The sequence below is a fragment of the Perca fluviatilis genome, chromosome 18 (genome assembly GCF_010015445.1).
Source record: "Perca fluviatilis chromosome 18, GENO_Pfluv_1.0, whole genome shotgun sequence".
Classification (NCBI taxonomy): domain Eukaryota; kingdom Metazoa; phylum Chordata; class Actinopteri; order Perciformes; family Percidae; genus Perca; species Perca fluviatilis.
The window spans coordinates 26,548,023-26,571,755 of record NC_053129.1 but is presented as its reverse complement, the minus strand read 5'-3'; the positions used below and the strand labels follow the sequence as shown (position 1 = coordinate 26,571,755).

Sequence of the window (23,733 nt, the reverse complement as noted above, 5' to 3'; positions counted from 1 at the left end):
AGCGCTCATGTAGTAGTATGTATAGATATATAGTATGTGATTACAGATTCATGTTAACCAAATTGTCTGAAATATTGAAATAATGTATGTTTACTTGTTGGCTTCTATAATTTAATCTAATCTAACAATGTAATCTGAGTTGCTGCATTTTTTTGGTATTTTTTATTGAAGGAACAAAAAGCACTAGAGACCAAATCCAAATTCCAATTTTTTAAACATATCTTACAAATAAATACATTAAATAAAAAGTTATTATATTATATTATTTTATTACCTAAACCTGTAAATATGGAAATAGTAAACCTACTTCCTTGTATGTTTTTTTGTGTACTTGTACCATTCTTTACAAGATTATTGTTCTCTTGTTACAGAATCCGGTTACTGCATTGTGCTCCTGTTTTTTTTTTTTCTTTTTTTTTTTTTTTGGTGTTGGACAAAGCCAACACAAAATCCATTTAAAAACAAAAAATCCAAACAAATATATTGGATTACTGATCAGTTAGTTCGCTTTAACAAATGTTCTTTTCTTTGTAATCCGATTACTTTAAACCTGTTACGTTGATTCCTGATTAAATCTCAGTAAGAAAGAAACTAATGTACTTTTCTTTCTGAATCCTTTACACGGAGCTATGACCCTGGTTTTAGGACGGGTTGTGTTACAAAGGGTAAGTTAAGACTGAAGGCAAAAGCAGAGGTACATTTTGGCAACAAACACAGACGTAAAGCTAGCTCGAGAGAAACCTGTTCGACATTTGATCTGTGCCACGCCACTGAGTCAATAAAAAGGGGTGCGGCACAGTTTTTCGGGTAATTAGGGTTTCTTTTCCCGAGGCTTCGCTGTGAAGCAGCAGCAGGTGTCTGTTCTGTAGCACACAAGCCAAAATCCAGACTCATCTCAGCAGGTTGCTGTTCATGTTCTCTGGGTTTGCAGCTGCAAACCAATTAGTATAATGCAAATTGTGACTGCTTGAATTACAAAAATGAGGATGGAAATCCTGAGTGCTTAACACAACATTTTGTTATAAAGACATTATTTTATAAAACGCGAGGGAAATACATTATTGTTAACTTATTTCAATGCATTAGAAAGTTGCATTTCTTTGTCTTTTGATGGAAGCATGAAAAATAGTCCAATCACTGGCACTAAAAAGGAACTTGCCCAAAGTTATTCAACTGTTCTGAACGGTTTTCTGTCATCACAATCAAATCTTATTTCCTGTGACATTTAAAAAGCATGCAAAGTGCACCACAGATACCCAACAGGATGTAACAAAATAACGTACAAAAACAAACAGGTTAATCGTTTCTTGGCACCCATGCTTTGAAAAAGAGTTACTGTAGAATTAGGAAAGGTTATGTGTTTTTTAAGGGTGAAAAAATAAATCATTTGTATTGTGATATTTTTAGCGACAAATTTTAAAAATAGATACTTTTCCCTTCGATATACTGTGTGTATATATATATATATATATATATATATATATATATTTATATATATATATTTTTTAATTTTTTTTTTTTTTTTTTCCCCCCTTTTTTTCCCCCTTTTTTCCCCCCCCCCAAAAAAAAAAAAAAAAAAAAAATCCATGTTATGTACTTCCTTACAAATGAAATTAATGTCAGACTGACTGACTGACATGTGATGTAAATTCTTTTTTAGAAAACAATTAGTTTTTAGAAATGTCTCATGATATATTGTCTCTAGAAGTGTATTATTCAACTTTGGTTTCTGTTAAAGAAGGAAAGTAAAGTGCAATACTCACTACTAACAAGTCGCAATACTTCTAGACTCGCAATAAATGAAAACCGCAATAGATTGAATTGGCACCCATGTATCGTGAAAGAATCTATTCGAGACAAAAGCATATCGTCCCAGCCCTATGTTGTGTGTGATCTATATTTTGGGCTTTTCTTTGGCAGATTCTGTGATCTGGTCAACAGCATAGCTGAGGAGGCCTGGAAAGGTCCAGAGGAAGGAGACTGTGACAGCATATATATATATATATATATATATATATATATATATACATATATATATATATATATATATATATATACATATATATATATATATATATATATATATATATATATATATACATATATATATATATATATATAACACACATATATATACACACACATATACACACACACATATAAACACACATATATATACATATATATATATATATATATACATATATACACACACACATATATATATATACACACATATATATACACACACATATATATACACACACATATATATATACACACACACATATACACATATACACATACATATATACACATACATATATATACATACACACACACATATACATATATACATATATATACACATACATATATATATACATATATACACATACACACAGACACACATATACATAGACATACACACACATACACACACACATACACACACACACAACACACACACACACACACACACACACACACACAACAACACACACAACACACACAAGAGAGAGAAAAAACAGTACACAACAAGAACACATACACACACACACACACACACACACAACATACACACACACACACACATATATATAAAAGAGAAGAAAAACAATACAGAAACAGAAGAGACAGGAGAAAAGAAGAATACACACAATATAGAAATATACAGTGAAAGAACAAAGAAAAAAAAAAAAAAGAGGAGGAGAGAGAAAACATAACACACAAAAAAAAAAAAGCAGCAAAAAGTACAGCCAAGAAATGGTATGCGAGAACACGAGACAGTGAAAATATAAATATTACCAACATCTTCCACACTGTCACTCCTTGTTTCTCTGCATTAAGGGAAGGCAGCATCATAACAGCATGACTCATTGACACTCCACATAATGGAGCTGTTAGTGCTCGGGAGTGTCTGATGTGAGAGTCACAAGTGTGAACATTCAGTACTTCACCGAGCAGCTAGCGAGGAACACGACGGTGTCGAAATGAAACAAGGTGTGCTCGTGGCGACGGAGAGGTGCGAATCTTCCCACCTACTTTCAGAGCTGACAAGAGTGCCTTAACTACTGTATAGATAAACTCACTGCAGTGGGAGAGATTTTACAGTCTTTGTAGACTGACAGAAATATTTATGATCAAAAATATATCAGATAAATCAAACGTTGGTTTAATGACAGCTGGGTTTTAGGGAATAAAACTCATAACTGGGTTTGTTGTGAGTAATAGTGGTTGTTGGAGCAGGTTGTTCATTAATCGTGGTGTTGGTGGTTCGATCCCCAGAGATTCTGTGCTCTTGTGCAACACACTGAACTCTATTTTTCTAAATTTTTACCAAGTTGTACAGTGTGTGTGTGTGTGAGGTGTGTGTTTGTGTGTGTGTGTGTGTGTGTGTGTGTGTGTGTACTTGACTCTTTAGATCTGAATTGAGCTTAGTGAATTTGAACAATTTGAATACAGTTTTTGAATATTGGGTACAGATCACATAAATTCAATGGTACATTTTTTTTTAGATGTATTGTTTGTTTTTGCAGGGACAGCACACAATTAAAAATAATTACAGCAGTTAGCTGGCAGCTAATTTGCATCTACTGTCCCTGGGCAGGTAGCCAAAAACATTAACAACAACCACAAAACAGAAAATACACTACATAAAACAGCACAATATTAACATTAAGAAATCAGTCATTAGCTTATAAGTTTTAAACCTTTAAGGCCATTGGTTACTTCGGAGACAAAAAATGTAATGTACTGTACTGTACTATTGGTACCACTTTTTAATAAGACACTCTTTATAAAAGGGTTTAAATGTTGTAACTTCACCCCTTACAATGCAATATTCACCTCCCCCTAATTACCTTAAAATCTGGAAAATCATACTTACTCCATCATATATACAGTATTCTTTATTGAGATTGCTCAAAATCTTAGTTGAATGGGATTAATGGGCTCTCTGCTAGAGTTTAGAATAAAGTTCTGTGGGTTTGAACCACTAACCAGCATGAGTTTATAATGACAGACAGGTAACAGCTGTATTTTGGTTCTGATCCTCTGCAGCCATTTTACAGAAGCTGAGTAGTAACAGAGATTTTTCACAACCTGAAAACACCAAAAAGTTTCTAATAAATTGCTTATAACCGATTTATAAAGCTTAACCATTAATAAAGCCATTACTGAAAACACAATAAAGACTGCAGTAAAACGTGGTACCGTAAAATTTGATTTATATGTTAGCATTGTGAACTGTAATAAAGCACCAGTGTGCCTGAGTAAAGCCTCACAGAGCTGCTTGCATGGCTGTAGACTCGTACGTCTTGTTGAAAGTGTATCCATTAACAACACCACTAAAGACCTCGTCTTTTCAGATTTAGCGCCAAAGGTAATAACTTGACAGTTGTGTTCTGATTTTAAGCTAATTTTCCATTAATGGCTCATAAAACCCAATAATATGAATTTCAAAGTAGCAGGCAGAGGTCATTATATCATAATCATCACATTAAATCAAGATTTAGAATACTAAAACACTTAATAGTCTACTGACGGTTTACAACACAACCTTTATGAGCTTAATTATGTCAAACAAACACAGAGAGTGGGACTGAGAACAGACCTTTTACAGTGCATCTCTGTACAGAAATAGATCTGGAAGTCCTCTGAATTGTGGAGCACGTAGAGGAAGGCACTGCGCTCATCAAACTTGGAGATGCTGAGGAGAAACGGATCACAGTTAGTCGGACGATGATCCCATTACAACAGATATGACTCAGAGAATGAATGAGGTCTTTCACTTGACTTATGCCATGAGCCATCAATCTCTGGGTATGAAATAAAAGACTGCCATTGTATGTGGAGGGTCACTCTATCAAAATATAAACCCCAGTAGATGTGACAAATGCTGCAGGATGTAATGACAATGCATCTTACTGACATGCACAGTAAGTATGCAGTAATATCATTATGAGAGTTTGTTTCTGGACAATGCATCTGGAACAAACACAAAACTTGTTTTGCAAATTGTCAAATCAAATGATGCTGAACGTCTGCACAAAGGAGCTTCAATTCAACAACTTAATGGAAACTTTTATCCGCTGGGATGAGCGATTGTCCAATTCTTCGTGTGCCAAGGCCAGAACTGCCAAGCCAGACAACGAAGCAACTATATTTGTGGTCGTATTGTTGCTCGCAGAGCTGCTTTTGTGTCCTGCTGACTGTCTGCAGGCTGAGTGGGCACAGAGAATGAGTCGGTTCCCTAGCAACATGCGAGCACAGCCTTCCACTGATCTGACACTGAATTCCTTTGAGGACCATGGAAAAAGGAGACGCAGAGAAAAGACATCATGAAGACTGTCCATGGTAGACTGTCTGTGCCATGGTTCCATTATCACTCCACTCTGGTACCATTTGGAGCTGTGAGAGGTGAAGTGATAGTGTCTAAAATCTGCACGTTGTGTGCAATTAATAAAATGCTTTTTTGCAATTCTTAGATACCTCTGCACATACAACATGTTAGGCCCTAATGTGAGTCCCTTACATGTTTACAGTTAGCAGTGAATGCAGATGTTTGTTTGGCTCATGATGCTACACTTTGTCTTTTATTATATTTTGCTGTTATATATATTTTGATATTGGTATATATCTCATACATGTATATATTTCATATTTTGGGACAATGTTAGTGAGGTCTTTATTCAAACAGGTAGTCTTACTACGGTCGAGATTTTTAAGAGAAACGTGCAGGAGAATAAGTGGCAGGATTTTGGTTTGTAGCCATGCTAGTGGCTGGATGACGGTGGTAATGTCGGCTTGTTGGTTCACCACTTACCAGACTAAAATATCTCAATAACTATTTAATGGATTGCCATACAAATTTGTACAGACATTCATAAATTCCCAGAGGATTCATTGCAATAATGTAATCCCTTCACATTTCATCTAGCGCCACCATCAGGTCATATTTCTTGCTTTGGTTTGTGACTAAATACCTGCAAAACCACTGACATTCCCAGCAGCCTCAGCTGTATTTTCTGTTTAGTGCTAATCAAGCAATTAGCATGCTAAGACACTAAGATGGTAAACATGGTAAACATTATACATGCTTAACATCACCATGTTAGCATTTAGCTTAAAGCACCGCTCTGCCTCACAGATGTCCACTTCTTGGTCAGGTCTCTCCCAAGAAAAATATTTTAATCTTGATTAAACTGTTGTAAATACTTTACATTCCATTCTGTGAAAACTTTCGGAACAAAGCCTCTCCCATCTGTTTCAATTGGTATCATCAATTTGTATCATACGTCATTAAACTTGTTTTCCTTCCTGAAGATTTATCTGTGTGAACCTGAAGATAACTTGAACCAATCCTCCTTTCCTTTGCTGCCCCTTTCTCATCCATCTACTCTCACGTCATCGAAGTGAATGGAGCGTGTGTTAGAAAATGTATATATTCTTGTGTGTCTCATTAAACCCTGAGAACATTGTGAACTGAACCCTGCTTCGTGTCGCTTCGTGTCTCCGTGCGCTCGTAACTGCTTTCAGAATCAAATCACCGAGGTCAGGCCCCGTAGATGATACGATACGAACCACAAAACAATCGCAATCCGATGGTTTTGTAACAGATAATCTGTTCAAATAAAGGAAAATAATACATGTCATTGTTTTGTCAGTATGTTAAGTTGCCATTATTGCACATTGACATGCATTTGATACTCGCTAATATGATCACAATATTTAGACTGTTGAGAGATGAAAACAGTGCCTATATTTATTATATAATAAATACATAATTATTATCATATCATAATCATTATTATATCACTTTGTCTGCTGTACACCCGACTGTCTTATAGGCTATGTTAGCCCTCCTACACAATCTGAACTGTGGTCATAACATCTACCTCCTATAACTTATTCCCTGTTATATATTGTTCTTGAAGTATATTATTTCTTTTCTTGTTTGTCTATGCAATTCTATTATGTTTACATTCTTGTCTTTTCATAGTCACAGTTAATATTTAATAATAAGCTATTGCACTGTTCAATCCCTGCACTGTTCACTTTTGCACTACCACCATTGCACACACTCTACCATAGCTCCTAGTCATGGTCATTGCATCACATGGTCAGTCCATACGAGACCATGACAGGTTTTGTGACATCCCTCCCCTACGGCAGAAATTATATATACACATACATTCATCTGGAGGCTTGCATAGACTTTTTAACTTTTAGAGATGTAGTGGAGCTAAACCATTTTTTTCCCCAATCCATCATCTGATGATAAATTCAAACCAATCACCCTCTGGAGACAGATGCGGGGTCGTTGTCACATCCCTCAGCTGTAATATAAGTGTGTCATTTAAGACCGCAGACACTGACCTGACACCTCGTACTGATGTGGCGCTGAAGTTCCACTCATGGATCCCCTTGTGCTGCAGGATACATCAGAACAAATAACATCATAACAGCTTCTGGGAGAGGTTAAATCAATCAATACACAGACTGACTGCAGTTGGTTATAGCACATGCATTTTATAAAAAACATTAAGTCAGTGTAGCAGGTTTACTGGGATCAATTTCTGATAAGCAAGAGCTTTTATTTCTATGCTGCTGTAAGCATTAATGTACTATAATATGAGAAAACAATCAATAAGACCGACACACAAAAGAACTTCATGACAGGAAGCTAAAGACCATTATCGCAGCGTAGCATCTAACCAAAGATAAAACCAAACAGGAAATCTGACAATCATCATCCTTTTCTGTTGGCAAACATGATGAGTCATTAATAAGTTTACTCATTCGCATAATGTCAAGCATCATTATTGATGCTATGGTTACCAGCAGCGTGATAAAAAAAAAAAAACATGATTTACGTATGGCAATGGATGCCAACCAATCAGAAACAAGCATTTATGTGTTATGATGATTATTCACCTTGCACAGTAGTCTATGTTTACCAATAGCCTTTATATCATATTTCCTGTACATTTACACACAATGTATCTGCATATAATTTCAGATTAATTAAGATTTAGCTTTCTCAAAATAATGTATGCTAATACTAAACACACTAGCATCTTCCCATACTTTATATTGGGCACCAAGCCATAATGGATGCAAGTTTACATGGCTTCTTCACTTAAAATACAAGTTCAGAAATTTTCCATTCGGCATACAATGTTTCCCTACGACCAACAGTGTAATATTGTTGCTAATTTCGTATCAAACCATGCAATTATACACGTTGCAATGTTTCTCACTTAAAAAAAAAAATAGATTTCTGCAGCTGATGGAACTGTGAAAAAAAGCAGGATTTGATTCGGTGTCAGTCATTAAGTTGTAATTTGTTTAGTTCTTTTACCAACTGCCATCAGAAGACAGAGACGGACCAGACTTTGGCTCTGCTTTAAACCTACTGTGAATGGCAAGGATGGTTGATGCTTAGTTGCTGCCTGGATGCTGTATGTATAGCTGTCCAGTGCTCCTAATACTTAGGATGGGTTCAATTCAGTAATATAATTTCACTACATTGTACTGTGTATTTGACGATTAAGGAATAATGTTTTTGTTTTTTTGTCCCAATGCTGAAAAGTCACAGATTTGATTGATTTGATTGTTGCGTTTGGATCAAGATGATCTAAAATAGGGCGGCACAATATGAGGAAAATATCTAATTGCGGTTATTTTTGACTGATAATGCGATGGAGGATGGATCCTAAATGTTTTTGAGGTTTCATCTCAGATTCAGGAATGGATTTTTACTACAATTTGTCAATTGCAGCGCAAATCACAGAAGAGAATTTAGAGGAACAAACAGTAGAAAAAGCAGAATTGGGGGGGGGTGGGGAAGGAGTTGTTGGATGATATAAATGATGGACACCTACCTTGTCATCAGAAGCAACATGCCAGATAGACACCGTGTTGTCATCCACGTCTTTGTTTATGGACAAATATGAAGGCTGATATACTTTCGTGGGCTCTAATATCAACACCTGGAGAAGAGATACATGTTTCGGATTACTTCTTTTATCCATTGTAAATTTGCTGAGCATTTACAATCTTTTCCTTCTGTTTCAACATATTAAACCTGAGAGCTGCCCAATAAATCTCAGCCTCTGATTGGCCCCTGAAGCTGCATGTTTTGTGGTTAACTGGTTCCTTGGCTGAAGTCACTTACAGGAAATCGGACAGAGGAGACGTCTTTCTTGGTGGCCTCCACCAGAAAGTCCATCCAGAAGTCTACCAGCTCCTGTTTGGGGGCCGGCTGCTCCACGCCAGGTTTCTTAAACTGTTGGTAGATCAAGATTGTCTCCACTAGTGAGCTCAGATACCTGAGACCAACCAAAGAGAGTAAAAGAAGATATGTTTTATTCACTGCGCTCTGAAAAGGGTCAGAATCCAAATCTTTATTTAACCAAATGTAATCAAATGTCAGACCCACACAAAACTTAATTAAACCCCATTTCTCATCAGAAAAACATCTGCAAACAAAATAACTTACTGGCAGATAATTTGCATGTGTGTTATTGTTGTTTTAAACCCATGAGCACAGATCAAGAAGGATCACAGAAACAAACAGAACAATATTATTGTGTTTCCGTGCTGGGGCTCATTTTTCTTTGTGACATTAATGGAAACTTAAAGAGTTTTAACAGCGCAAACGCAAATAAAGAACAGCAGGGTCTTAAGCACTGCACAAAAAATGAGCTGCAGACAGTTTACTGGGCTCCTCCACATGCTGCACATCTGATACAGTCTCATAAAATCTTGAGGAATAGATATAAAGTCTGAAATTACGTATTGCAGGTAGTTTGTTCCTCCACTATGAAGGGATTATGTGAGAATAGAATGTATTAGTTATTTTTAAAATGCTCATCATATAAAAGTGTTCATTTCTAAAGGATTCATTTTCTGTTTTGCCATTAATACACACCAATACCTCCACACTCGCAGGTTAGGTCAAAGTTTTTGTTTGTTAGTTCACAAAAGGTTTTGTGCCGTGGCTAAATAAGAAGAAATGTCACTGTCACAAAAAGGTAGTGATCTTGTCAAATTGCCTGTTTCAAGATTTGTTTCCTGTTAAGGAAATGTATATCTTTCCACAGAGCAAATTATTTGCATCCTAACCCATGTTAAACTCTTCACAAAATGTCGCGACAACAGGCTGATGTATTCATCGAAATCCATGTGAAGACAGAGGTGCTGTTGAAATGAGCAAAGTCGGTTTCCTCGTGATATTTTCTGTTCCCCATGCGAAATACAACAAATGCTTGCACAATGGCCACAGATGGCCACTGTGGTTTCAAGGGAAAGCAGAGCTACACTTCAGATCACGATGACACCGGCGCCGTTGGTGATGGATGCGGTCTAAAAATGTGTTTTTCAGCATGCTAATCTGAGAGCGCCGTGTTCTCACCAGATGGGGGCTTTGAGTTTGAAGAGTTTCTCAGAGGCCTGGATGACCCTGGTGTTGTCGCAGGCCAGGATGCTGGCGCCCAGGAAGAAGCCCACGTCCCAGTAGCTCTGCAGCTTGTCCAGGCTGCCTTTCTTCCCCAACAGGCTGCTCAGCTTCACTCCTGGAAAACAAGAAAGAGTTAACAGTATTTCATACAATAAGAAGATCATTTTTGATGTTGCATATCCACAGAGGTCATTGCACACTGAGATTTTAATATAGACTGGAGCAAAGAAAAAGGCCCCAGAACATGTTTAGACTCTTCTTCAGGGGTGTCAGACTGGGGGTGGAAATTTGACCGAGTACCTAGGGCCCTCATGTGAGAAGGGCCCAATATGATGCTAGAATGAATAGCTGTGGATGCAGGGAAGGGCCCATAGAGAATACAGGGCCCAGAATTTGGTGCTACGCCCCTGCTCTTCTTGGACATGCCACAACTTGCAGTACAAAGGTTTGATTTGTCATTGTATTCTGCAAGAATTTAAAAGGTAATGGTGAGCATTGTTTTGAATTTTGCTGCTACATGTCCTGCTGCAGTCACCAGTCATTTGGAGAGGCTAGATACGCGTAGTGGGAAAACAGGGTCTAGCCTCTAGAGGGACGGAGGGTGTGGCTGCAGGCGGATTTCCCAGGACTGCTTGCTCTGTTTCCCACATTCCTGAGCTCCTCTGAGCCTCAGATTTCAGGGCAGAAGCTAAAGAACAAGGACGTAACAGGAGGAAATGCTACCATAGATATAACCAAATTTCTTCTTTATTAGAGCAGCTAAAATCATTTTTTCATCAAATGACTCTGTGTAATGTGACAGGGTTCACTTGTAGTGGTGCACTCAGAACATTATCACCAAACTGCAGTTCCCCTCGGCACCTGTGGAGCTTTGTAGCTTCTCTCAGCTCGCTGTTTACTCTCATAGAGTCATTTTCAGCTGCAGGAGACCGATGTTGTCAGTGAAAAAGCTAAACAGCAGACAGACCCATTCGGCAAACAGCTAGTGAACATAGTGGAGCTATTAGCAACTTAAGAGCCAGACATTTCCCTCCTGAGTTGTTGGAGACCGAACCAAAGCTATAGGGAGAGTGAATACTGGACTTGCATTAATCAGGCAGACAGAAACACAACAAATTTCTGCCGGATATGAAAATAGGAATCTGCGGTGGTGTTAACGCTGGGCTGATAAGAGAGGTGAGACTGAGCCCAGGACCCCAAGGAGTGCGCCGAGCTTTGAAGCAAACTGAACAGAGTAGCCAATAAATCTGTGGATGATTTTTTTTCAACCCCCGCAAACTGACTCATTTTTTTTTTTTTTCCCTCTTCTGAATTTGATCCATTCGGTCTGATAACATTTGGAAAGTCTAGAAAAGAGGCATGATGAAATCATTTAATCCCCATTCAAGTTAGAGGAGCGCTAAACAGGAAGTAGCCGGGTAATTTTTGGCTCCATGATGGCTTCATGTGCCACTAAGCGACTCTCATAGCAATGAACAGGGCTCTTAGAATACACCCATGGTTGTGACCCGTTAAACCAAAAACAATGGGCCGAAAGATGTTAAGACGCAGTTCCATAAATAATTACATAGATGGTTTCACATTATAAAATACAAACTTTCTTCTTGTAATTCATTACCTTTTTCTAATACATGCCCTGGATAGAGACGGGTGATCTTAAAGGACTGTTCCAAAGAAATTAGACGTATCCAATCTAGGGCCCACTCACCCACTTTACGAAGCTCAAAAGAACTGTCAAACTGGTGTCCGGCTGCCAGGAGCAGAACAGCATAGTTGATCCCAGAGTGTAGTGTTGGCTCCGACTCAAACCCCTTTTTAAACCTGAGAGGAGAAGAAAGTAATGACTTCAATAAACACTTGCCCTCCACGAAATGCGTCATTCCAAATCCCTAGCACCTCTGAGGTAACGGATGGCTTCATGGGGCTCCTTCGGCTTCCTGAAACACTTCAAGTTATAAAAAACAATTACAGCCATATTGAGTTGGGACCACAGAACGGCAGACCACAACTGAGGGTACCCTCGCAAAACAAGACATTTTCATTTATTAAATGAGCAATCTGTTGTGCTGAGGGAAGGGGTGTGAATGTTATTAGGGACCTCTGCCAAGCTGTGACATGGAACTGAAAATAACAGCCAGATGGGAGCTTGATAACGCAAGCAGCATATTCAATCGACTAAGATATGAGATCTTAAGAGCAATTTCCAGATGAAGTCAAAATGCAGCCTTGTGTTATTATTATTGCTCTGTTATTAAGTCAACTTCCGTCAGCTTCTGTTAGCCTCCATATACTCACTGATTTGAATCCCTGATTTGAATCAGAACAGCCTGGATTTAACAAACGTTCACATGCATCTGCACATGCAAGTAGATCCTGCAGGTTTTTCCAGAAGCACACTCATGCTGTGAACATCCACCTTTATCATCAAAAGGTCTCAACAAGGTTCAACTCTGGACTCAACTTAAAATCACACTCCAAAATAAAGGCTGCCATGTTTCCAGCAACACCAATGATGATCCGTAAGATTATATCTTTGGGATGGATGCTCATAATTAATAAATTATAGGAACAGTTTATAGTACTGAGCCCCTTTTTTAAATTCAAATTAATTTATCTTGACACTCATTCATGCAATTAAAGATGCACAGATCGGTCTAAGTTAAAATGAGCCAAATTTAAATCTGATATTTATTCAAGATGAGACTAATGTAAACTATAACTATCCTCTCCCATACTGTATATTTTGGTCTGGATCTAAGTTTACAATTTAGAGGCAATGTATGCTGGGGAATTCTAAGACAAGCCATATTATCCTGTGAGTGGTTTCTGAATTAAAAAGGCCAGACATAAATAAAGGAAAAAGGATTTTCTTTCATACTCCTCTTGATTAATTATAAAGATGTATGTATGTACATAATGCATACATGAAATAGACGGGCTACAACATTTGAAACTAGAAAGCAGGTTAATTTTGTTGAAGTGAAAAGCCCACAACCCTACGGTCGCATTCAGTGGTTGAGGGAAGCGATGCGGCACTGTACATTTAGAAAAGTTGAGGTATTGTATGTGCTTTTTGGTTCTTTGGTAAAATACCTTTAAAATTCTGCTACTACTTGTAATACCTACATTGATCTTTGAATCAACTACCGCCAGCAGCCTGTACTGCTAACACAAGGCAGAACTAATGCATTTTGCATCTCAAGCTATTAACAGTATCATATTACTTTAATCATTGCTTTCTTTTTCATCTTGACTCTTAAATAATCTTCGTTTTGCAATCTTTTCATTTTTAGCTGACAGGACTGGAACCTCTGCATGTTGTTCTCATGCTTTTGCACATTTGCTTTAAAAGGTGTAACAAGTTGTGCGACCTTTTGCACGTCACTGCTGTAATGAGCTGTCATTTGTCATGTAATGAGTGGCCCGTCTTTGAATGAGACTTGTAATTCTCCTCACAAAAAAATAAAAAAGGGTTTTACCTTTACGATAACAGTTATTTAGTTCAATTATTCATGGCACCATTCAAAGTAAACTCTTAATACTGGGGTGTCACAATCCAGAGAGTCCCTATAAAAAGGCATCGATCTATCTATCTTGCCCTTCGAAACATTTCTTCTAATAATATTTATGTGTGACTCAGTGTTGACATCCTCTCTCACCATTGTGTGCCGCTGTCTCTGCTCGGTGTGTCAGTGAAGTGAGACTCCAGGAACATGTCCTTATAGATCCGTCCCACCAGGCAGTAGATGTCCGAGGCTACCTGCTCCTCGCCCTCCACCAGGGGCAGCATTATGTCCAGAGCCTTCTGTCTGTCGCCCGGCAGGTTCCTCCTACACTCACAAACACACAGCATGCAGAGTCAGAACGGAGGTAAATTGGAGTTCAGTCATATTTTAACTGGACCGAGTAGCAATGAAGCAAACACTAATCAGCTTTGAGCAAATATCTATCCAGGCATGTGTCAGAGGAAAGCTGTCATGGGTATTTGTGACTGATAACGCGTATCAAGTGTTAGAGAGCAGACCATCTTAATCTTAATGGGTAACTCCACTGATTTGATATGCTAACACACTCTGCATCAGGCATGTGGACTGCTCAGCCTGGGAAATAGTTGTGTGCTCTGGAGGGAGCTGACAAGCCACTGAGACTCATTGCATTATGGGAATTGTAGGTTTTTGAGCTTGGGTGTCAGGAAATCTTGACCTCTGTTAAAATCAATTTTGGGCCTTCCTCCTTTTTTTAAGGTCTGAAAGTCCCCCAAACTTTTGGAAGTCCATTGCTTAATTGTGACATTGGTTGCATTTACTGATAAAAATATAAGAACTGGCTAATTCCAAAAGAAAATCAAATACTAATTTCAAAGGGCTGGTTTAAACCTTTCACAGTCCATTAAAACAGATAAACATGCGTCATGTAAACACTCCTTTCCACTGCTTTGCATTTTTGGATAATCACACATCAACTATAGGAGTTTCCACAAATCATGAAGGGAGTAACAGGTGGCATGCCTTCTCCCGTTTAACAACAAAGGGAGCTATAAAACAATAGAGAGCACAACAGTGAACCAACCACCAATGAATGGTCTACCTGAGTGTGGGGATAGGACACCTTAATGGAGTACTCCACTGATTTAACAGTGAACAATGAGATTGCATTATTGGACTCAAGATGGACAGTTTTAAAAAAAAAAAGGAAGGCAAAATCGAAGCAACGGAACCAGAGATTTTGTCTTTTTTTATTCCACCGATTTAAAAAAAACCTGGCGTCTACATTCCCCACAATGCAACTCGACCATCGGCAGGAGGAAACAAGAAAAAAGAAACTTGTTGCAAAGACTAAAGCAAAAACATTAAAGTGCTGCACGATAGCATAAGGAATGCAATTTGCGTAACAAAATTAAGTACAAACAGCGTAGTAAATAGTGCACTGTATATTCTTAGGTGCATTTAATAATTACGTCCTAATCCTCTTTATTATGTTAATTTATGCGGCAAAGTGCTTCAGAACCTCGATTCCACGGGGGTCGTTTTGGTTCTTTAGGGATGAAATTTCGATAAGGCTTTGCTAATGAATGTATCAAAACACAGACTTTAGAAAGATATGAGAGGTGTTTGCGAAGTTAAGTCTCACACAGGCACAATGTGTGATACAAACACAGCGTGGCTCCTCTCCAGAGCGTGAAGGTTAAATAAAACATATGAGCTGACAGCTATTACCATGGAGACGGTCCAGAGGGAGACAAGACCTCCTAATGCATCGCTCTATTTTCTCCATTTCTCCTCTCTAGAGCGCAGATTGGTATTTGGAAGGAGGAGATTCTTCCCTCGCTGCTGTCAGGCTCCCAGCAGCGTTCAACGCTCACATGCCTGAAGCTGCCCTGCTGCAGACAAGAGGCTGAAGCCAATTAGTACACACGCACTTCAACCTGGCAGATTCATTTAGAAGCAGAGCCCCTACTTCAGACCAATCATCAAGCGTTTGTTAAGGCCGAATATTGATCATCTCAGGGCTCGGCGAGGGCCGCACGCTGCTGGGTCAGAACTCAGTGAAGAGGAATAGCAATAGAAAGATTTTTCTACCTTATCACTCTATTGTGCAGCCTCTGACAACGTGCAATCACTACTGTATAATATAAGTGATTTTGTATAAAGTTATTTCACTGGTTAAATGTCAAATGTCAAAGAAATTACATTTTCTTTTTTTTCCCCTTTTAATGGAAAAGACAGCTTCTACTGGGGAACATTTTACTGTTCACTAGGAGAGGGCAATATGGATACAATTATCTTAGATAATGCTAGTAGTTTTTACTATGGCAACGGAGGTTATTATTAGGGCATCTAAGTGGGTCAGAGGTGGAGAAAAGCTACAGGGTGGACAACGCTTACAATACTGGAATATACTTTTACAATGCAATAATAATATAAATGAGGACATAGTACATTTCCTGGAAAATCAACTGACAAACTGACACAATAACCAAAGGGGAATGTTTGCTTTTGTCTAATTTAGTGAGTTCAATATCTGACAGTTTATCCCATTAACGAATAAATCCTAAAAAAAATGTATGTCCAAAAAATTATTGGGTAATTGCCAAAATGACCCAATACACACGCAGACATATTAAAAGGCTATACGGTAGTTATTTTAGTATAAATGGTATGAAAAAATCTTGTTTAGACGTTAAGACAAATTAATATAATCTTGAGCAATATATTGTCATATTGTCATTGTGTAAGTACCAGAATATGAAAGGAAACATAACAAAATATTATACGTATTTCTGTGGATTGTGAATTATATAATAAACATGTAATCAAAAAACTGCATCCTAACCATCAAATTAATCATATCAGAAGTGGAAAAAATTGTGGACAAGATTGTTTAAAAAGTTAAAATATTTAACTATCCAAATCATCTTTTGCCTCAACAAAAACAACAACAACAACAACAACAACAACAACATATCATCATTACACATCACATAATCACATGTAACAGCTATTCTAGTTAAAGTGACTAATCCTACTCCGTTCGGTAAGCTGACACACAGCTGTTTGTCTCTACTCATGGCGGCCTGTTCTAAACTAAAGTGATGGGATGTCTTCTGTCATTAACACTCATCATATGAATCGGTCTCACAAAAATGTCTCAGCGTTGCTGCCTTGAACTCGTAAACACGACAACACATCCTGGTAATGGGCCAGACAGTAACAGCAGCATCTTGGCACCCTGCAGAAACATTTTCCAATTGCTGCCAAATTAAAGAACAGCACGCTTTATTGCTGTTTGAGGCAGTTGCACAACGAAAACCGCAGGAAGTTTACAAGAAAAGCAGCTGGTGAGAAACAGGCAGTCAAAACCTCTCGGTGTTGTACATCTGCCTTTTTTTCCTGAGCAGAGTAGCTGCACACATGCTGTTAATAATATCACTGCAGCTTGGGGGCCCTGAACCTGAATTTTCTGCTGCTTGTAACTTCAAAAATGATTTTTTCAAGTGGAGTTTGAGAAAATTCTCCCTCAAGTTCTGCTATGAAACTGCATATCCCCCCCTCTCTTTTATTGTTTGATTGTCAATAGGTCAAACAACATTCTTCACATGCCAAAAGACACAAACTCAAAACACCTCCACCCAATTAAAAAACTCCTACTTAAAACTGAATTATTCTTTTCCATCGGTCAAACTGAGCGTGTGTGTATATCACAGTGAGCATGTGTCCATGTGCAGGTCGGCTGGTATATGATAAAGTGTCACCGGGTGTATCACCGTTTCGTGCACGTTGCCATGATCGCCATCTTACCGATTCAGTGCAAAGGCGTAGTGGAACTTCACATGTGGATGAGCCACGAGGTCAAAGGTCGGAAGCTTCTCCAGAGTCTCCACCAGCTTCACGATGGACTCATAATCCTAGACGACAAGTGAGTGGAGAACACACCGATGAGCTCTTGTTGTACTTTTAATTTATTAATCCCACAGGGGGCAATTAGTTGAGAGCAGCTACAGACAACACACACACACACACACACACACACACACACACACACACACACACACACACACACACACACACACACACACACACACACACACACACACACACACACACACACACACACACACAACCTAGAGAGCAATCAAAAATAGATTTTATCCAGTTAAAAGTTGAATTGCAGAAGGGTTAATAAACTCCCTTCATGATTAACTCAGTTACTGCTTCTCAAAACGTTCGATAAAAGAAAAACATACAAAACAAACAACAAACAGGAATTGCTCACGGGTTGCGCACAGGTAGCGTGAGCCCGCTGGTCATTGCCAAGCATTGTGGGACTGTTCTCCATGCATCTCTGCACCAATGTTCTGCCCACACACACACACACACACACAAACAAAACAACACACACACACAAACACACACACACACACACACACACACACACACACACACACCAAGGTGGCTGCTTTGAGGCCAGAGGGAGAGTTTCTGAAACTCAATGGTCTCCTTAACACAATAAAAGCCGTTCGATAATTGAGTGGCCCCTTCATCACATTTGTGTTGCTTGCTACTTGCCTACATAGTCACTGTATCCAAAGCATGTTGAATAATTCAGCACATCCTCAATGCTTGTTGTTGTAATGAATGATTCATGAGGCTGAGCGCTGCCTATGGTGAGTGGGAGGATCTGGACGGTGGGTGCCATCGCAATGCGGAGACTAAAGAGCGGCAGATTTAAGACGAGCAGACCAAAAGCTACGCCTGGAGCTCTCCACAGGCGGTCTGCGACGGCCCGTTTGAGAAAGCGCCACTCGTGAAAAAGGGAGGAGGCTGACAGATTGATGCTGAGGCAGTGACCTCTCTCTAACTTTTACAGTACAGTAGGTTTGTACAGTGGTTTCCTCTGCCATGGTCAGGTGCACGAGCAGCACACTTGGCACACTAAGTCGGCAATTTGTTTGAACTTAGGAAGTGGTTACCTGAATTTCTGATATACCCTCATAGTTTATCCTAGAAACTTTTTGGGATGTTGAGCTGAAAGTTTCGGCATATTCCTCTCTAAAGAGTCATGTTTCCAGGGTGTAAAATCAGGGTTATGACCAGGTTTGAAGCTGGAGGTGCATCCTAATTGGTTAACTGAATATTTTATACAGATTGAAATTGAGTAATACTGTGTATGTAAACACATTTTTGTCATTTGAGATGTTAAGTGTTGGCCTCCAAAAGTCTCATAAATATTTGAAATCGATCAATCACCAGCTACTTTGATAATGTATCAATAGTTTGGCAATTTGTCAAACAAAAAACTCAAACTTCCACTGGTTACAGCTTCTCTAATGTGAAGATTTACTCTTTTTTTTTTGTTATGTATCATTGCAAATGTAATATTTTGGAGTTTTGGACTGTTTTTTGGACATAAAAGAGATGTCAACTTGGGGAATGTGATGGCTTTTTTTCTATATTTTCGGTGACATTAAGTAAGCCAAATGATTGATCACAAAAATAATTACCGTATTCATCAATAACGAAAAGAAATGTTAGTTGTTGTAGTTTATTAATTTAGGGACTTATTTAGGACCGTGCCCTCATTTTTTGTGCATGTTTTCCTCTATTCCATCTGCGAGGGTTTAAATTGCAACCTTTCAATTATAAGTTGTGTATAAGTTATGGAGAAAACCCAGCTCCAACGAAATCTAGATTTTGACAGTGCTATTGCTAAAGTGCCTGACTCTGCACTGGCCCCAAATGGCCAAATATGGCTCTCCGTTGAATTTGAAAGCTGATTCACATACCACAGCTCCTCCCCAACATTCTGATTTCCAGACGTCTCGATGATTTCTATGAAGCAAGAGGAAGCATCTGATAGAGAGGATGGGCAGTCTCTGGGTGGCAGGAAAAACTAAGGAGTTGTTTTACAGCACAAAGGCAGCTTTTCTAGAGGGCGCTTTTCTATCAGTATAAATAGATTTGTTTCTGGCAAATGCACATGTTGAAATTAGTCAAATCCACTTCCTATTCTCTTCAGTAAAACAACAGGTAGCAACAACTACCAATTGTCTCCATTAATGATCTCATTTTTTTTTTTATTTCTCCGAAGGCAGCACACTTCAGAGCAGGCGTACCTGGATGTCCCTGTATGTCAGCAGCAGGTTGATGACGATGTCGACCGAAAGGCACTCCACGTTGTCCAGCCGCTGCTGGATGCGGCTCAACTCGGCAGCCAGCTCCATGCCAGTGTACAGCTCCCGAGCCTTACGGATCTCGTTCAGAATGGTCTCGCGGAAATACTGGCTGTGAGAGAAACGGTAAGAAAAAAAGAGAAGGAATTAAGCAATACACCAAAAACCAGCCCAGTTTCCAATTATTTAATGTTAGTACAATATGTAATTATAAGCCTTTCTTGCTAATCAAATTATTTTAGATGTCTCCTTGAGGGGGCAATTCTAACATGATTGAGTTTTAATTCATTTCCTGTTTTACATCATTTCAGATCGTTCTGTAGTGAGACAAGCGATTTTCCGTGTGTCTTAAATGAGTTTTTTAAGAGACACTATTTCATAAATGTTTAAATATTGATATGCATTTTCAGTAAAGAAGTTTGAAACAATAAATGTAGATATTAGGATAGATTTTTTGGAGGAAAGCATAAAATTAAGACAATGATAGATGCACCCTGGCAAGGTCAAACCGTTACAACTGAAAGCAGTGTTATTTACAAAGAAAACGGAATACTCTTCTCATCTGGTCTTTCATGTTCTTGAATACACACACACAGTAAATGATGATTAGAAACCCTTTTAAAATGTAAAACTTGCAGCCAACTTTTCAAAAGGGCCATTTGTTGGATGTTCATTCACAACTCCACATGGCTTTTTAATCACACATATTAACATTTTCTGCTGAGCTTACGGTCACACTTAGTCACACTCAGTCACACTCACTGCCAACTAGGGCTGGATAGGGCTGCACGATATGAGGGAAATATCTAATTGCGATTATTTTGACTGATATTGCGATTGTGATATGATTCATGATATTGGAGGGATTATCTTTTTTGTAAAATTATTCTCATTGAATCAATATTACTGCCTGAAATGTGTCTGTAGCACAGAGTATTGAAAACTGTCAAGTTCTGAAATCTCTGAATCCTGCCATTGAATCCTCAGTAGTTGTCTTTAATCATAGTTTCTGATTTGAATCATATTCTTTTTCCCAGTTAAAGTTCTTGTATGTATTTGAGAAGTTTGGTTTCTTTTTTCATTGTATCTCTTAAAATCCCCAGGGATCCATGCACTGATGATCATCTGCTGCAGATTATTGTCACTGGAGTGATGAGTGACTCGCTTTATTCACATAATAAATTTGTTCCATGTGAGTTGGCCGACTAAAATTAAGTTAGCTTGAAATTAAACATCCAATTCACCATTGTATTGGAACAAGATGATATTGAAGGCCAATGTCAGCCCAAAACACGGCATCAGCAAACAGTAAAGATAAGTAAAGGTAGCACAGGTCTCAGTGCCATAAAGCAGAATACATTTCATGTATACTTAGTGGGTTTCTATAAATAAGATAGCTATTATAAATAGATGTCATGCTCATTTACACAATGTACAGAATGCATTCTACTCCGATATCAGGGATGGCTGAGCTGAAAACTCTTTGCTATGCTCACTGGTTATAACTACACATGTTGGTCTGCAGGAGACAAAAGCTTCATCAAAGTGCACGTTTTTTCTTCTGTGCCTGTAAAACCTGAGTCACTATTCCTGGAGCTGAGCGAGAACTAACTGGCTGCTGAATCGTGTGTTGGCAGGAATGCCTAAAATATTACCCCAGCAACTGAGGTTGTGTAAAATGTAATAAAAAAAAACAACTAGATCACCACGCAAGTCAAAGTTGAGGGATGCACTACATAAAATAATTACTGTGAGTAAAAATAGGAAGAGTGGGATAATAAAACAAAAGGCCTGTTCTGTTGAGAAACAGTCCTGTGATAATAATAATAAAGAAATAAAAAAACAGTTGAACATTGCTTTTCCCTTTGCTTAAAAGATATTCAGAAACGTTTTGGGAATTTCACATGTACAGTGCAACGATGTCATGCTGCTTTCACGTGCTCCTTGGATGGTCGCATTCTCCGAGTTGGGAAGTTGTTCCTCTGACTTTGGTGGGTTTATGAGCTTTACAAAGAACAACAAAGAAGATGTGTTGTATTGTATTGCTCAGAGCAACAGGTTGATAGCCGTTTTCAGTATTTATTTCCAGTTTAAAGCGTTATATTAGTGGTTTTGCCCCAGACTTGTTGCTGCACCATTAACATTATATTGCCTAAAACCACTAAAATATTGCTTTACCCGACTTAAATCAGGGTCAACGCTAACAAAAAACTTCTCTAACTAATCTAGGTCACTGTACGTGGACAGCAACAAACGGTTACAACCTAATACCATATTACAAATTACATAAGCAAAAACCATATACCATTAACCCAATGTGAATGTTCTTTGTTGGGAACTCGTTTTCAGATTATTCAGACACCACGTGATTGCAGAATTACATTTCCTTCAGAGGAACTTGTTGTTTGCAGAAATAGCTTTAAACAGAGTGTTTCTTCCACTTCCTCATCCTCAAACCCATTGCTTTGTTCTCAATGTTAAAGTGTTTCCCAGTTTACAATAACTGAAAAGTGGCCGCGTACCTTCCCCCCCCTCCTCCACGCAGTTGCTAGTAGCCAAGGAGGAAACGGAGGATTAAAAAAACATGATGGACACTTCAGAAGAGGTAATTGTCTTCACTCGAGTTTCGGTGCGGGAAAGTCACCGGATGACACTATCTTCTGAACATAGCCATACTGAGAAATACAGAGAGACTTGTGTGGAGCTGATAGTCTTAATTAGCTTTGTAGCAACTAATTTGGCGATGGCTTGAATGTGACGGACGTTCATTAATATCAAAAAGTTACGCACTAAAGCTTTAACATGGTCATTCATGATTGCAGGGAAATAACCCTCTAACGTTAACCCTACTACTGTACACATTCGCTCAACAGTGAGCCAGACTGAGACGGACTTTTTGGCACCTGTTTTAACATGTACAGTATTGTGCAGTTTCCATCCACTCACGGTCAGCGCTTCAGTATACTTACTGGGAGTTTCCCTGTGACACTTTGAGCAGCTGGATGAAGCGGTCAAGCAGCGGCATGCAGATGGGCCCCAGCAGCATCTCAAAGCTGGGCTGCATCAGCTCCGTCAGCCCCTTCATCAGGCTGCCCTCACAGCAGTACACCTTGTTGTGAGGCGTCACCATGTACGGGATGAAGGCATAGTTGGCTGAGCACGTCTGTTGATACAAGAGACACGGTTTGGCAAAAGAGCAGTATATTTAGTATATATATTTAGTATATATATATATATATATATATATATATATATATATAATTTAAGCAGCAGAGGACTCATTTTGTATAACATTGTGGGTTTGGTGTGAAAGACGCATCAGCAATAGTTTAGCCAATTGTGGGTGTATCATTTGGAAAATCCAACAAACTTGATACTTGGATTAAATGAAGAGGGAAAAAGGATAAAACTACATTCAGTAGCTTTTCATGAAATCTGTATTTAAATCTTCACCTCTTTTCAAAAAGGTATGAAGGTATTTAGCCTACTACTGTATGTAGACAATGTGATGACATTTTAGTTGACAAGACAGGATGGACTTCTCATCCAGGTTGGATTAAAATTTCAGGTTTAAAGTCCATTCTTGATCTACCTTATA

General features: G+C 38.5%; 1 protein-coding gene across 1 annotated transcript in view; it reads right to left on the bottom strand.

Annotated features, from left to right (window-relative positions):
* Positions 1-23,733, bottom strand: part of map3k5 (mitogen-activated protein kinase kinase kinase 5) — a 79,932-nt gene that overhangs the window by 25,019 nt on the left and 31,180 nt on the right. The window contains exons 4-13 of the mRNA XM_039781353.1: positions 23,105-23,298; positions 20,079-20,247; positions 17,764-17,870; positions 14,125-14,295; positions 12,174-12,286; positions 10,421-10,580; positions 9,182-9,335; positions 8,889-8,996; positions 7,381-7,433; positions 4,591-4,711 (exon numbers count right to left, since the gene is read on the bottom strand). Coding sequence (XP_039637287.1) covers positions 4,591-4,711; positions 7,381-7,433; positions 8,889-8,996; positions 9,182-9,335; positions 10,421-10,580; positions 12,174-12,286; positions 14,125-14,295; positions 17,764-17,870; positions 20,079-20,247; positions 23,105-23,298 — 1,350 coding nt within the window. The remainder of the gene's footprint in view (positions 1-4,590; positions 4,712-7,380; positions 7,434-8,888; positions 8,997-9,181; positions 9,336-10,420; positions 10,581-12,173; positions 12,287-14,124; positions 14,296-17,763; positions 17,871-20,078; positions 20,248-23,104; positions 23,299-23,733) is intronic.